The sequence below is a fragment of the Phacochoerus africanus genome, chromosome 8, assembly GCF_016906955.1.
Source record: "Phacochoerus africanus isolate WHEZ1 chromosome 8, ROS_Pafr_v1, whole genome shotgun sequence".
In the NCBI taxonomy this organism is placed as follows: Eukaryota; Metazoa; Chordata; class Mammalia; order Artiodactyla; family Suidae; genus Phacochoerus; species Phacochoerus africanus.
In genome coordinates this window covers 81,140,470-81,155,354 of record NC_062551.1, presented here as the reverse complement: position 1 = coordinate 81,155,354, position 14,885 = coordinate 81,140,470, and the positions used below count along the sequence as shown (strand labels likewise).

Below are 14,885 nucleotides of genomic sequence, written 5' to 3'. Positions count from 1 at the left end.
GCTTCCTAATATCACATTTGGGGAGCAGGCTGCGGGACTGGTGGAACGGTAATACAAACAATCCAGAGAAATAATGCTTTACCCAATTCAAAAATACAGCAAATTAAAACATACCAATACTTGCATCCCTCAGGCACCCTGCACAGCAATGTACACTGAGCAGTCCAGCTTTTGCTGCACACTTCTTGCTGCATTGCTCTGCAATCTTCAAAGTCAGCGTCACTTTGAGGTGTCCAGGATGATTAAAAACAGTGGGCTCCATAACCTGGGCTTGGAGTGAGCTTGTCAAAGGGACTAATAGCCAAGCTCTTGGGCTGTCACACTAAAAACGCCCTCAACCCATTGCTTAAGGATGGTCATCTCAAATGTACAGCATCTACTTCTACCTATCACAGCCGAGAGGGTTCCTACTAGATCAATGCCCTTCAGCTGCCAGGACACTGACCCTGTCCTCCTAGTTCTGATCTTGCCCCCTCTGTCAACTGAAGGTGAGATCCTCCCTTCCCAAACCCGGTGGATGCCCTTGTGGCTCCCCCATCCTGATGCTACAGCTCAGACACTTCCTGAAACTGGTCCTTCCCTCTAGGTTCTGGCTTACAGATGCAAAAAGTAAGAGATTCAAGCTGCGAAGTTCTCTCTGAAACATAACCAACTGTTGTGCTTTTCCGATCACATGATCCTACTTTTTAAAGAAAGGCAAAAACAAAACCAATTTCCAACATTGAATTACAACTTTTAAAATCACTCACTTCTTGTAGCGATTCACAGGGAATAAGAGATCAAAGTGCTGGCTTTTAAAACTCTGAAGTTGTATCTGTGGGGCTGCAAAAGCGCTGCCATCCATGTGTTTGTGTTTTGCCCCCATGCCAGTGGGGAGAAGGGAAAAAAGCCTAAATTTTAAGTTAGAAACCATAAATTGTAAAAAAAAAAAAAAAAAAACAAACACTGGGGGGGGGGTCTGTACCCTCTGGTGAGCCTCAAAAAAAAAAAAAAAAAAAAAAATAGGACCTGGCAAAAGGGATGGGGGAGAGTCTAGACCTTTACAAATAACTTCCCTTAATAAATACTATTTAATGAGTAGGAGAGAGATGCACCTTCACAGGACCTCAAAGCAACACTTGAGAAGGCTCTCAGAGGTGAGGGGTCCAACATGAACACTTCCTATCTCCACACGAGGCTCCCCCTCCAGGACAGGCAGCCCAGGCCTGGACCCCTTCTTCGCCCTTCATGCAGCAGGCACCACACAGGCTCTGGGCACACCCAGTCCTCCCTCTGGACGAAAGTCTACTCAGGAGAGGTGAACTGGGACGGGGGATGGCTTTCACTAGGCTTTTGTCTAACAAAGAACCCTTAAAATAAAAGGCTAAGTGTGTGGTGGAAGATGGAAAAAACCAAAACCAAAACAAAACAAAAAACCCTGGGGGTAATATAAATACAATCTGGGGGCAATATTTATTAATTAAAACTATGTCTTATAGTTTATAAAGAAGCTAATTAACAATAAAGGTACAATTGACCTTAAAATCCTCAGTGAGAATGAGGCTTCACATCTTCTTCAGAACTCTGAAGTGCTCGCCAGGCGGGGAGGCAGTGGCTGCGGACACAGGTGTAGGCACAACCCCTGCGGACTGTGCAGGACTCAAGAGACCAAAACGGTTCCACGAAGCCAAAGAGTCCGGTCTCCTTTGGAAGTTCCATTCCTCAACCCCCACTGTCTTCAAATTCGTCCCCCCCCCCCCCAAATTTCATTTCCAAGGTAAGTCCTCAGTTTATCGTCGGGAGAATCTATTCTTGAAAGCTTTAATCGTCTTGGCCATCATTGGGGCAATTTCTGTGAAGAGAGAAATAAGGCAATTGTTTCGGATCCACGGCAGTTTGGACACCAGTGGTTTACAATCAAACCAAAGTCCTGCTCCTCTTGGCTCTCCATAACCAGACCACTGGATACAAACAGCAGCTATCTACTGACACCATATAAAGGCAGCTGCTCAAAGCTGTCGCTTCCCCAGGCCCCTGACAATCACCCTCTCTTCTAATTCTCACAACTTCACCAAGACTCAGACTGGCCACCTTGCCCTGTATAGTAAGTGGCAGAACTGGAATTCAATCTTTGCCATACTCTAATAGCCATTCTGAGCCGTAATTTAATTCTGCCTCCCCAACATTAAACCAGCACAAAGCACCCCCTCCTACCCCTGTCTAACCAGTGCTGGCAACAGGTCTGAGATGAGCTAAATACAATTATCACCTAAGAAGTCCTAGCCTGCCCTCTCAACTGGTTAACCTGAGCCCAGCCAAAGCTTAAGCCCAGGACTTCTACCCTCCTGTGGGCCCTGAAGTAAATACAGAATAATGCGCTTTTTTTTGGCCTTTTCTAGGGCCTCACCCACGGTATCTGGAAGTTCCCAGGCTAGGGGATGAATTAGAGCTGTAGCTGCCAACCTATACCACACCCACAGCCACTCGGGATCCAAGCCGCATCTGCGACCTACACCACAGCTCACGGCAATGCCGGATCCTTAACCTGCTAAGCAAGGCCAGGGGTCAAACCTGCAACCTCATGGTTCCTAGTCGGATTCATTAACCACTGCGCCACGACAAGAACTCCAGAATAATGCTTTTCTTAAGTTAGGACACCCCCTTAGGGAGAGCCTATAGTAGTCAAGTTAGGAAAATATGAAATGGACCCAACTATATATCAAAAATAAATTCTTGGAAGCTGGGCTTATCAGGTCATAAAAGGTCAATAAAATCCTTTAGCTGTTAATAGTATGAACTCCACATTACTGCCTAGAGAAAAAGGGGTTTACATTCAAGTTAAAAAAAAAAAATACCAAAATGAGTATTCCCTATGCTCATAATCGAAACAATACACACCACACACAGTATGAACAAAGCAGGGGAAAGGAGGCACTGGCCTTTAGACCAGCTGTGGGCAAGGCACCACATAGGCTACATCTAATCACAAAGTGCCATGCAGCAGTAATGGCATTAAAGGGGTGCAAATACTAGTTTTGAAATACCTGGGCAGGAGCCCCAAGTTACTTACTCTTCACAGTCGGTTTCCTAGGGTCATAGGAAACAGTGTTGCTGATCACAGGTGCAGAGTGGACACCGCTTGTGCTCGGGCCGTCATAGGCTGGCTCCTCCGGGCTGGCGTTAAAGCTGTTGCTGCTGCCACTGCTGAAGGGTGCACGGCTGCTTCCTGCAGGGTACGGTGCCGGCTTGATCCTGGGACACAAAGCAAAGCTGCTAGTCAAGCGTAAGAGAGGTCTGCCCTTGGTACCAAGAGCCTGAAGCTGGCTGGTCCGAGGACTCAGGTCTGTGGCCTCGATCAATGGACCTGGTACCTTCGATTATGCTGATGGCTTGGAAGTGACAATGGTAACAGCCCTTTAGAATGAATGATGATCTCGACTGACTTTTCACTGTTTAGGTGTAAATCTGTATTTTGAAAATGCCAGTGTACTTAGATAGTTGTGTCATCATGGTAACATTTTTACTGTTTCAATGGGGGAAGGGAAAGCATTAGAGGATGTTTCCCAGTAGCCAGGCCCTTTTCTCCATTTAATCATGACCCCTTAAGGGGCAGGAATTATTATCTGGCCCACAATGCAGTCAAGGAAGCTGAGGCTCAGGGAGGTCAAGTGCCCAGCTGGTTAAGGTCAGCCTCCAGAACCCACTCTGCAAGGCCATGCTTTCACCCCCAAATTGCTTCCTGTCCTCAGGCTGCCCTTTCAGGCTAAATGACAAGATCCTGGGCTCTCTCCCTGAGCAGGAAGGAACAACAGGAGCAGAGGTCTTACCGGATTTTCTCAGGCACAGCTGCTCCTCCTGTTCCAAACTTCTCTTGCCTCCTTCGAACATCACGAGGTGGTTTGGCCACAGAGTTGACAAAGGCCATTTTTGCTTGTCGGCCTTTGGAGAAATGGAAGTTAACACCGGCCTTCTTCAGCTGAGATGCTACTGTTATTTCAATAATCTATGCTATCAAAAGATAAAGGTTTTGCAAATCCCTCCAGAGGTATGGGATTATCAACCCTGGAAGCCCCTCTCTAGGGCAGCATGGGTGGTGGTGGAAAAAGCATGCCACCTCTGCCCTCTTCCGCAAACACAAGAGATCCGGGGTTCAGAGATTCTACCTCAGCCAAGCCCACCAAAGCCCTGCTGTCGATCAGAACACGGGCTCACTGCTCTGCTAGACTCATCCTGCCCCCTTACCTTTGGGCTTATTGGCGTGTGCAGATCGGATATTCTTTGTGAGGACTCGTAGCCGCTGCTCTCGGGCATCCTGAAGCCGTAGGTACATCTCCCGCCACGACTCATACTCTTCTGGCCTTTCATCCTTAAAGTCTCGGTGACAATGGACTTTCCATAATTGATCTGTTTCTTCAATTAATACCTAAAATCAGAACCAGGATGTCATTTACACGCAAGCACTCTGATACATCTCTTTTCCATCCTTAATCACCCAGGGGTGACAGGTTCCTAATGATGTTTTGGTCCTCATAATAGTAGTAATATATTAAAATACCACAGTTCTAGGAAAAAACCCAAATCACTGAATTAAAAAAATGTTAAGTGTAAGGCACTATACTAGCTGCTTTGGGGGGTTGTGGGGCTAGGAGAGAAGCCAATACAAAAATTAGTTTAAGATCAGTCTTTCTCCTTTAGATAATCAGTGCAGGGCATGACCTGGGATGAAGTCAAATCCAGGCATTTCCCCAGCACTACACTAAACTGCAATGGCCAGGGGCCACCTAAGAAGGATATGTTATAGATCCCTCAGAATTAAAAAGAGTGGATGCAATCAAATGAGCATCTTCAGCATCAGGAAGATTTGGGGGGTAAATCTGCTGGTCTCTAGGAGACACCCAGCCAATCTGTGCTCTTACATTCACCAGACATCTGGGTGTCAACAAAGAGCTCTGTCCCTGCCTGGCATCCCAGGGGCTGTGCTGCCAGAATTCTCTCTTGACTTCCTAAACGAGGCAAGCTCAAGGGAGGTATGGGAAGTGGTCTCTGCCCTCCCACGGAGCCCTCGCTACACTCCCACCACCTTTTATTCCTACCTTGATGCTAGCCCAAGAGGCTCACTTAACATGCCAGAAGCAGGTGCTAAAAATAAGCTGTTTAAAGGCCCAGAGGCAAACTCAGAACAGTGATCTGACCACCACCTGCCCATCACTGTGGCCGATTCAGAGACAAAAGCTATTTCTGGAGATACAAGCCAGAAAACTGCTCTCTTCCCATGAAAACAGGATACTCACATGATTGTATTCCTCTATGCGATACAACTGATCAGGTGTACACCTCTCTAGAACAGGTTCAAGAACAGAATACGGGACGCCTCCCACTTCAAAGATTGCTGCAAAGAATCAAAGGAGAAAAGCACTGAGTAGCAGCCAAGTCACCGGTGTTCCAGCGCCACAACGTGCTTACGAGCCAAGGGAGAAGCATGGGACTTACAGTCGATGTTGTTTTTAAGTACTCGGATGCACTGCTCATGCAAGGTCATCATCTTGGGAAGATAGGCACACTTGGAACCAGAATATACTTGCATCTTAGAATTCATTCTTCGTCCGGTGAATCCGGCTTCTTCCTCTTCCTGGGGTGAGGAGAATGCTGTGGGATGAGGAAAGCAGGAATGTAAGTTTAAAAAGGCACTGAATTATCTAGTGAAAACTCTCCCTCCCATCCCATTCCTCAGCCTCCCAGTTTCCTTTCTCAAAGGCAACCAATGCTATCAGCTTCTTGTGTATCCTTCCAGGGAGTCTATACAAAAATAAGCTAATATTTTACTCCTTTTTAACCAATTAATATACTATCATCATTTCGTCATTTACATTTTAGAAATGACTCCACATCAGTATATAGATTTTCCACTTTTTTTGGGGGGGGCCACACCCATGGCATATGGAAGTTTCCTGGCCAGGGATCGAACCCTCGCCCACAGCAGGGACCCCAGCTGCTACAGTGATAATGCTGGATCTTTAACCTGCTGCACTGCAAGGGAACTCCCTAGACTTCTTTTTAAGCCCCTGGAGAATGTACAGAATAAAGGGATCTTAGTGAAAGGAACAGCTAAGATCAGTGAACACTTACTCTGTGGAAAAACCCAGAGCTCAGAGCGTTACTGGTATTATCACTTTCAATCCACCTAATAGGCAGATACATTAATCCCATTTACAGACTAGGAAACTGAAGTCCAAGGAAGTTGTTGTGATCCCATTTCACATAACTTCTAGTGGAATTCAGAGCTGGGAATTCAAACCCAAGAACTCCAGAACCTGTGTTCTTAGGAAATGTACCAAAATCTGATGACAGATCATGAATGAATTTTTAAGATCCTACTTCCATCAAAAACAAACAAAAAAAAACAACAAAAAAAGAAGAAGATACAGAAAATTACCTCTTCGCTTTGGTTGAAAGGAAGATATCAAATCGAGGGGAGGAAGCGGACGGTAATTGGCCTGTATCACAGGTAATGGAAGGTCTGGTAACACTGGCAACACCTCACTGGGGACCTGCAGAGAAAAGACAGGTGACTGGAGGGCCCCTTCCCAAGCACAGCTCTTTCCTACAGTCAATGCCCAGCAATGCTCACAGGGCAGATAACTGCCCAGGCAGATCCAGCCTGAAGAAGGGCGGCAGCCAGGCCTGACACCACTTGAGTCAGGAGATACATGCGATGGGCCCAGCACAATGGGACACTTCAGAAAATACTGTGCTTGGGTCCTACAGACCCTGGCACTAGAGAGGCTGGAGGAAATTACTTCGAACTGAAATTCAACAGGCCACCATGGAGACGCCAGCCAAGCAAAATGGCGATGGGGCGGGTCCTGGGAGCTCCACAGGCCCAGGTGCTCTGACGGGGAAGGGGCTACAGGGGTTACCTTTTTCGGTTTGGCTGAATCGGCTCCGGCTGGCAGAAGCTTCTCCAACTTGTTTTCATTCACCTTAGGTAATTTCTGAACTGAGTCCGAGTTTTTACTAGTGCTTTTGGAATCATTTTTTTTAAGTCCTTTTTCTCCAAGAGCTGTGGTTGACGTCTTCACAATCTTTTTCTTCTTCTTCCGGGGCTGGTCATAGCTGAGGTATGACTCAAAAGACATGGTGGGCTGCTCAAATTCATCATCTACATCTGCCTCTTCGGCTTTGGGTAAGGAGCCCACGGACTTTCTATCTGAATGAGAAGGTTTTGCTTTCCCTTCTTGAGTCTTTAGGTTGTTAGAAACCTTCTCTTTCACCTTGGGCAGCAGGTCTCCTGCCCCCTTGCCAGTGTCTAAGCCTTCTAGACTTTGCTTGTTTTTGTCTGATTTGGTTTTCTCTGGGTCTCTATGTTTTGGCTTTTTAAGGTGGTTGTCTGAAGCCACGTCCAAGGTGGGTGAAACCTTTTTCTTGGTACCGCTCTCTTTCTCCTTCTCTTTCCTGACGCCACTAGAGGGCGGTTTCTCCTTTGCACTGTCCCCAGAGGGCAGCCTCCGGTTTTCTTCTTTGGAGAGGGCCTTGTGTGATTTTTCTCTGCTCAAAGAAGACTTCTCGTCTCCTTTGGCCTCCACGGGACGTTTTTCTTTATGGGAAGATCTGTGCTCCTTGCTCTGACTCATGACTTCTCTTCCCTGGGCTTCACCCAGGTGGCGTTCTTGGCTGACCCCCAGTCTGTCCTGAAAGGCATTACCGTGGCCTTTGCCAGGCTTCTGGTGTGAAACAAAGGGCTCGTGGTCCTCCTCCAGGGATCTGTAATGGTCCCCAGACATCTGATGAGGGCTGGTGGATGACGGAGGGGATTGAACATGGCCGTAGTCAGAAGACTCGTGGTCTGAAGAGTAAACTGGAGAGGCTCTGTGGTACCTCTTTCTCTCGTCTCTCCTCTCCTGACTGTGAGATACTTTCTGAGGCCGCTCAAGCTCTGAGAGTTTTCTGTGTTTCTTCTGTCTATTATCAGGACTATACGACCGACTCCCGGAGGCTTTCCAGCTTTCTGGGTAGTCCCCCTCCACCTCCACCTCCTCCTCCTCCTTAAGGGCATCCCTAGGACGCTTTCGAGAATTGCTCTTCTCCAAGTCCTGTTCATCAGGCTCAGGGTTTCTAGAATAAACGAAAAAGCAGATACAGCAGATATAAATCTCAAGGGTAATCCTTGCTTAGCACAGTCACAGAAACTGAATCCATGAAAGAGATGAGAGTGTACAGAGTGAGAAACAAGGTCTTGGGAAGAAGGTAAATGATTTTGGCTCAAAGACACTCAGCTAAGTTTTAAAATAGGGAAAACACAAATATTCAGTAAATGGAAAAAGACGAGTTTAACTACAGGATACAAAGATCAAATAACTTGTGGATGTGAAAATGCTTAAAAACCTTTTCAACACAGGGAAATATCTGTTACATAAAAGGGGGGCTATAATTTATATTAGATTTATTCACAACTATGTATAAATGCCTTTATTTACTTATTTGCCTTGTTAGGGCCAAACCCTCAGCATACGGAGGTGCCCAGGCTAGAAGTCAAATCAGAGCTGTAGCTGCCAGCCTACACCACAGCCACAGCCACGTGGATTCTGAGTTGCATCTGCAACCTACACCACAGCTCACGGCAATGCCAGATCCCTAACCCACTGAGCAAGACCAGGGATCAAACCCACGTCCTCAGGAAACTAGTTGGGTTCGTGACCATTGAGCTATGACAGGAACTCCTGAAAATGCCTTTTAAGAACAGGTCAAAAAGAAACATTCCAAAATGTCAATAATGCTTCTCTTTGGATGGTAGAATTATCAGAAATTTTTATTCTTATTGGTATTTTTTTAATGTTTTCTAATATTCTATAATGATCATGAATTATTTTTTTATAAGTGAGGTAGAATAAATATTTTAAATAAGAAAGCAGAGAAGGAAAAACAAAGAAAAACTTTTCCTACCGTTCCACAGGAACCAGCTTTTTCCACTGGGCCACTAGGTCCCTGGCAAAACTTCCAACGTGCTCATGTTTTCGCAAGCTATTGACCGTTTTCCCAACTCCAGTCTCCTACAAAGTTGACAAAGGAATTGTTACAAGGTTGTGGAATTAGGCTCACAAGTTTCTAAGGAAAGAAGGCCTTTTACTTTTCAACAAACCAATACTTCCTTCCAAAAACATACCTTCCAAGTCTTAGTACAAGATTACTTTGTATCTATGCCCTCAAGCTCTGATGACACAGTAGCAAAGCATACCAGATTCAAAAGAGGTAAATGCTAAATGAAAACACTTCTAGAACTTTCACAATAATAAGAGTGATCATGGCAGGTGTCAGGCACGGAGCTAAGAGCACTACATACAGTGTCTGAATTAATACTTAAGAACAACTCTGAGAGGCAGGAACCTGCCCATTTCATGAAGGAAGAGCCTAAAGTTAGTTAAGAACTTGGATTTGAATTTAAAACTAGAGGCCAAAGCCAATATTCTTTTAACTTTTAGGAAAAAAATTTGAGATAAAATTGGTTTTTTTAAAATTCATTATTGTAATCATTTTAAAGTGTACAGTTCAGTGGTTTCCAGAATACTCACAATACCACACAAACCACCACCACTAATTCTAGAATATTTTCATCACTCTAAAAAGAAACTCTGTTCTTCCCAATTCCCCACCACTCCTAGCAATCACTAATCTACTTTCTATTTATGGGTTTGCCTATTCTGGACATTTCATATAAATAAAACCATACAATACATGGCTGCTTCTGGTTCCTTTCACTTCTAAAGCCCCTGCTCTTAAGGTTACTGTACAATATTTCCCATTGGGAAGGGTCTGGGATATTTACATGATAGCTAAAATTACACAGTTCTTACCGCAAGAATGTCTATTGTAATAGGCAAGGCAGAGAGTTTCTTCAAATATTTCAATAGCTGCAAAGAGAATAAAATAAATGTTAATTTCTATAAAATCATAATTATTCACTGGAACAAATAAGAGTAATATCTAATGGTTAAGTGAGTACTCTGTTCTGTTATACAGTATTAAGCAAGGTTATTACCCACATTTTACAAGTGTGAAAACAGGTTCAAAAAAGTTAAGTTACTTGCTCCAGGTTGCAAGTAGGGCAGGGTTCTCTCTAGCCTGTGGCTTTAGATTCCGTGCTTTCTCAACCACTAGGATGCACCAAGGGGAAATAAGACTTAGAGAAGAGAATCAAACCTATCAGCTCTAACAAAAGTCATTAGCAACTATCATTCTGCCCCAGTTCTGAGAAAGGTGCCAATTTAAGGAAATTACTCATGGACCCAGCATACAGAAAAGTGAAAAGGAGAAGAGGTCTCTATAGGAACAGGTGATCGTGTTTTCTGGAAAAGTCATAATGTTGAATAGAATTGGGTTTTTTCACTTGTGTTTTGCTTTTGATATAAGTGGGAAGCCAAGAATTTCAAGCTGCTAGAATCAGAGCTTTGCCATTGCAAATGGTGACTACAAAATGTCTGGGTAGATAAAAGAAGTGATCTGGGTTTGGCCACATTTCCTTTCTTTTAAACTAGGTTGAAATCAGAATAGCAGAGCTGTTAAGAGAGAGTTCCAGAGTCAGAGACAGGCTTCAGTATGGCTCTGCCAAGTCCTTGCCAGGTGATCTTGTGCAAGTCACTGACCTCTCTGAACCTCAGTTTCTTCATCTGCAAAACAGGAACTGACTCCTGTCTACTTCACAAGCTGTTAGGATTCAGAGACAAAAACTACAAGCAGTCTTTATCAATAAGGCCTGGAATGCTATACAAGCGCAATAAATGCTGCTGCTTAATCATTTCATCAAGTGACCACTCTTTAAACAGCTACCCTTGATTCTATACCTAATTTTCCCCAACCAATTTCTACTTACTCCACTTCTACCCAAAGTCAAGACTGCTGTGCCATTCTCTAGGAAATGCTTATGCACATATAAACACACTTACCATTCGAGGAGTGCTGAAAAGTACAAGTAGTTCAAAAGAGATAACGGTGACTATCTTTATATTTAAATATCTGATAACAATATCTGTTCTTTTTCCAGGTGTAGCCAAAGCTATAATTAGTATGCCATATTGCTATTAGGTGGAGTGGCAAGTATGTTTTTCTGGTCATTCTACTTCAATAATTACTGAACACAGTGGGCTAGGCAGAGCAATTGGATCATATGTGATAATCTTGTTTGGGAACAAATAAGAAGCTAAGTGGTGTAGTATCTTAGGAGGTTCACCTTCATAAGTGAGTGAAAATTAATCTCCATTTCAAATTCGACTACCACCATCCAACTCAGGACAAAGTATAAGCGTATTTCTTGTCACCCAAACTATTGGTACAGAGATCAATGCCATTTTTTTTTTTAAGGAAAATTTAGAATCATTGAAAAGGTTAAAAATAGGTTGTCTCCCCCCAATGCCATTCCCTGGAAGGCATTTATATACTATTGACTATGTGTTAGCTATTATGCTAAATTTTTCATGTGTTACCTCATTTCACCCTCATTAACCAACTCTATAAAAAGGATATTCTTTCCCCCCTTTTACAGATGTTGAAACTGAGCTCAGTGAGGTTAGGTGACATTGCTCAAAAAGCAAGTCAAGTGTGTTTACCACAGCATGTGCTACAAAGCCAGAGAAATACCCAACATAAAAACACTGTCCTTAGAAGAAAAGAGAACAGAGCAGTTCATATGCCTCTTAGTATACGTGACACAAAGGAGAAGAGCCCTTCCTTAAGGTTATATCGTCAGACAGCTTAGAGTCTACAGAGGAAATAAGGTCACCATGGGGCCAAAGAGTCCCAGGACCTCCTCAAAGACAGCATATAAGAATGGGGCCAGAAGTCACTGAAGGGTATGTTCATCTTGAAGATCAGCGCTAACTGGAAGAGAAAATGCTGCTTTCTGCTTTGTTTTAGGTTAGGAGGGGTGACTTCAAAGTAGACATAACTAAAATAAAACCTTAGAGATTTTCAAACCTATTTACCCAACATAAGAGAAAAATGGCTTCAATGAAGTTCAAAAGAGAACAAAGCATTAAAAAAGTAAAGCACTTTGGGCATCCTCAGGTAGGTGGAAACTTGCTGTTATCAAACCCATGGACCATTTGTAGAGTTTGCAAGAACTGGTAACAAGTCATTGAGAAACGTCAAACATTTGCACAGCCCACGCTTAGGAATCTCAGTTGTCCTTTGCACACTGCTTCAACCCAAAGAGCTAAAGATGTTCATAATGTTGACCCCTTGCTCTCCATGTGCCTCCAAACTGTGTCCTTAGTAGTTTCCACATTTGAACTGTAACATGGGACAGACAGGTAACTTAACCAGCCATGAAAACTGTTTCCATTTAAATAGAATATAGGTGTGGAATCAACCCTTAGGCTAATAATGGTTTGAAATCAAGATTTAGTTGGAAATTCAATACTGCTATATAATCATCTTGCAATTTCAAGAACAACCTGTGGGAGCTTGTTGGGTTAACAGAAGGTTGAGAAGGCCAGTGTGCCGGCTTGCAGTTTTTCTCTCTGCATTAGCTCATTTGTGAATGCTAACTATTGTGCCCTTTGCAAAAATGATCTTCATAATGCAAAGCCAGTGAAGTTCAGGGTGAGTTTCTATCTGGGAAGAGAAAGCCTGGATGCTCACAATAATCACTAACAGCTCATGTACAATGAAAAGCCAAACAAACATTTTCCTAATTTGAAATTTCATGCACATCAACTACTAGAAAAGTTACTCCAAAATTTAAATTCTAGTGGGAAGATGACTACAGATACTATATTGTGCATTTTTTTAACCTGATGGAAGACCAAACTGGAGAAATGGGGGGATTTACATAATATTGCTTTAAGGTTTTAATAATCAGTCACAAACCTACAGTGTTTGAGAAAACAAGCTAGTACTCAAATAATGACCATTTATTCGATGACCACAAAGGGTTACTTAAAAAGAAACTTGTAAATATGCCTGTCCATTAGGTACTGAAGCCATGATATAAAACATAACACAAAACAACTGAAAGCATTTAAGTTTTCACAGACTTAAAGCTAAAATGTCTTCCCCAAGAAGTGAATCTCTGAGCTAGGTATGCATGAGAAGAATTAAAAGTAGTCTGACAGCAAGAGGTTGTGCACTGCCTTTAGAAGTGGGGAGGGGGGGAACCACACCTATGACAGGCTGGGAATAAGGTGAAGACAAAGGGGCCCTTCAAGAAAAATTGTAAAGAGTGGGGATTAATATCTACTGAGCATTTCCACCTTTTTGGTTCAGTCCTAGGAAGAAGCAGGTGAGGAAACTGGCTTAGCAAGGAACATCCCCCATGGTTAATAAACGCATTAGAACTCAGATCCTCTTATCACTTTACCTCAACTGCCTTCCCGGATGTCCTTTTCAAAAGCCACTGTGGGGTTCAGAGATCCAACTCTTAAGGACTGCACACTCCAGCTATAATGCTGACAGAGAATGTCAAACATTTGCAGTGTTTTTATCAGTGTATTTCAATTGAAAAAAAAAAAAATCTAACATCCACCGGACACTCTCTCAGAGACAGAGAAGCTAGGCGGCAGATATTGGAGCGAAGAATGCATCTAACTTAAGAAAATAGTCAAGGGGCAAAAAATTTAGCTGAGTACAATTACAAATGGTTGCCTATCACTGGTAGCAGCCAGAAACGGTGGCTCTTACCTTTTCATCAAAGCCAGAAGAAAATCTAGCTGCAACTTCTAATCTTTTTTCCCCTTCCAATTACAACTTAAGTTTTTACCTAGGTGACAGGAGATTAATTTTGTTTTAAAAAGACTTACTGAGAAAGTGAAAAGGTCCACGTTCTAATACCACGTCAGAATGCAATAAAAATGTCTTACAGGTGTAGGACCACACTGAGCTTAGACTCCCCATCAAGCACTGGCAGAACCACCTCCTTCTCCCAACAAACATCAAAAGACACTAAGAAATCAGAAGCATTTCGCAGGGCGAGGGACGGAGCAGGCAGGAGTTAACTCCGGGCGAGCTCTCCCGACAGGAAACAGCTGGCCCGGGACGCCGGAGGAGGGCTCCGGGAGCCCCGCCGGCACGCGGTGGCCGCACGGAGCGCGCTCCTGCCCTCCCGGAGCCCGCGGGCGCCCCGGCCCGGCCCCGGAGGCAGGAAGGCCGGATCGCGGAGGCGCGCCGCCAGCCGTGCGGGGTCCCAGCGCGTGGGCAGTGGCCAATGGCCACGAACTTCCCGACCGCAGGCCGAAGCCCGGCGGGGCCGCGCTCCGGGTCCGAGACCCTACGGCCCGGGCCGCTCGGGAAGGGGCCGCCCCCGGGCCCGCGACCGTTACGGGGTCACGCCGCGCCCAACGCCCGCCCCGCTCCGCGCTGCCCACTCGCTCACCTTCTTCGGGTCCGGGTTCGCGGCTAGGCGCGCCTGCAGCTTCTCCACAACTTGGAGCGCCGACTCCGCCGCCATCGCTGTCACTGGCGCGGCCTCCTCGCCGGAACTGGGCTCGCGTCGCGTCCTCGGGCTGCAGCTCCGCCCTCCGTGCATCCCCGGCGGAGACGGAAGCGCGACTGGCCCCTTCCGGGCCTTGGCGAAGTGGGGGGGCGCGGGGCGTGGGGGGCTGGCCGGCTGCAGGCCCCGCCCACAGGGCTGGGGGGCCGGGGGACCAGGTTTTCAGCGCGTACCCCGGCCGCGCGCGAGCGCGCGCGGGGAGCTGGAGCCGCTTGGTCCCCGCGCGCCGACTCTGCACTGGTCCGCTCCGCACTGGTCACCGCTGGCCGGCCCCGCTTCTGGTCCTTGGTGTGCGGAGCCAAGGCCTGGAAGACCTGTCACGTGTCTAACCAAGGTGGAATGAGGCGAGCGCCTGAGACCCTGGCTTTATAAACCCTGGTCCACCCCCGTCCGCCGTAAGCCACGCCCTAAGTAACACCTGTGTGTGGGT

General features: G+C 45.4%; 1 protein-coding gene across 1 annotated transcript; it reads right to left on the bottom strand.

The window, feature by feature from the left end:
• Positions 1–1,424: 1,424 nt before the first annotated feature.
• ELOA (elongin A) lies at positions 1,425–14,531 on the bottom strand. Its single transcript, XM_047792475.1, has 11 exons — positions 14,339–14,531; positions 9,828–9,884; positions 8,920–9,026; positions 6,897–8,091; positions 6,413–6,527; positions 5,470–5,625; positions 5,271–5,368; positions 4,222–4,402; positions 3,807–3,918; positions 3,050–3,231; positions 1,425–1,831 (listed from the first exon to the last, which is right to left on the bottom strand). Exons 1-11 carry the CDS (start codon positions 14,489–14,491, stop codon positions 1,770–1,772), a joined length of 2,418 nt encoding a protein of 805 aa, XP_047648431.1. The 5' UTR covers positions 14,492–14,531; the 3' UTR covers positions 1,425–1,769.
• Positions 14,532–14,885: the final 354 nt, after the last annotated feature.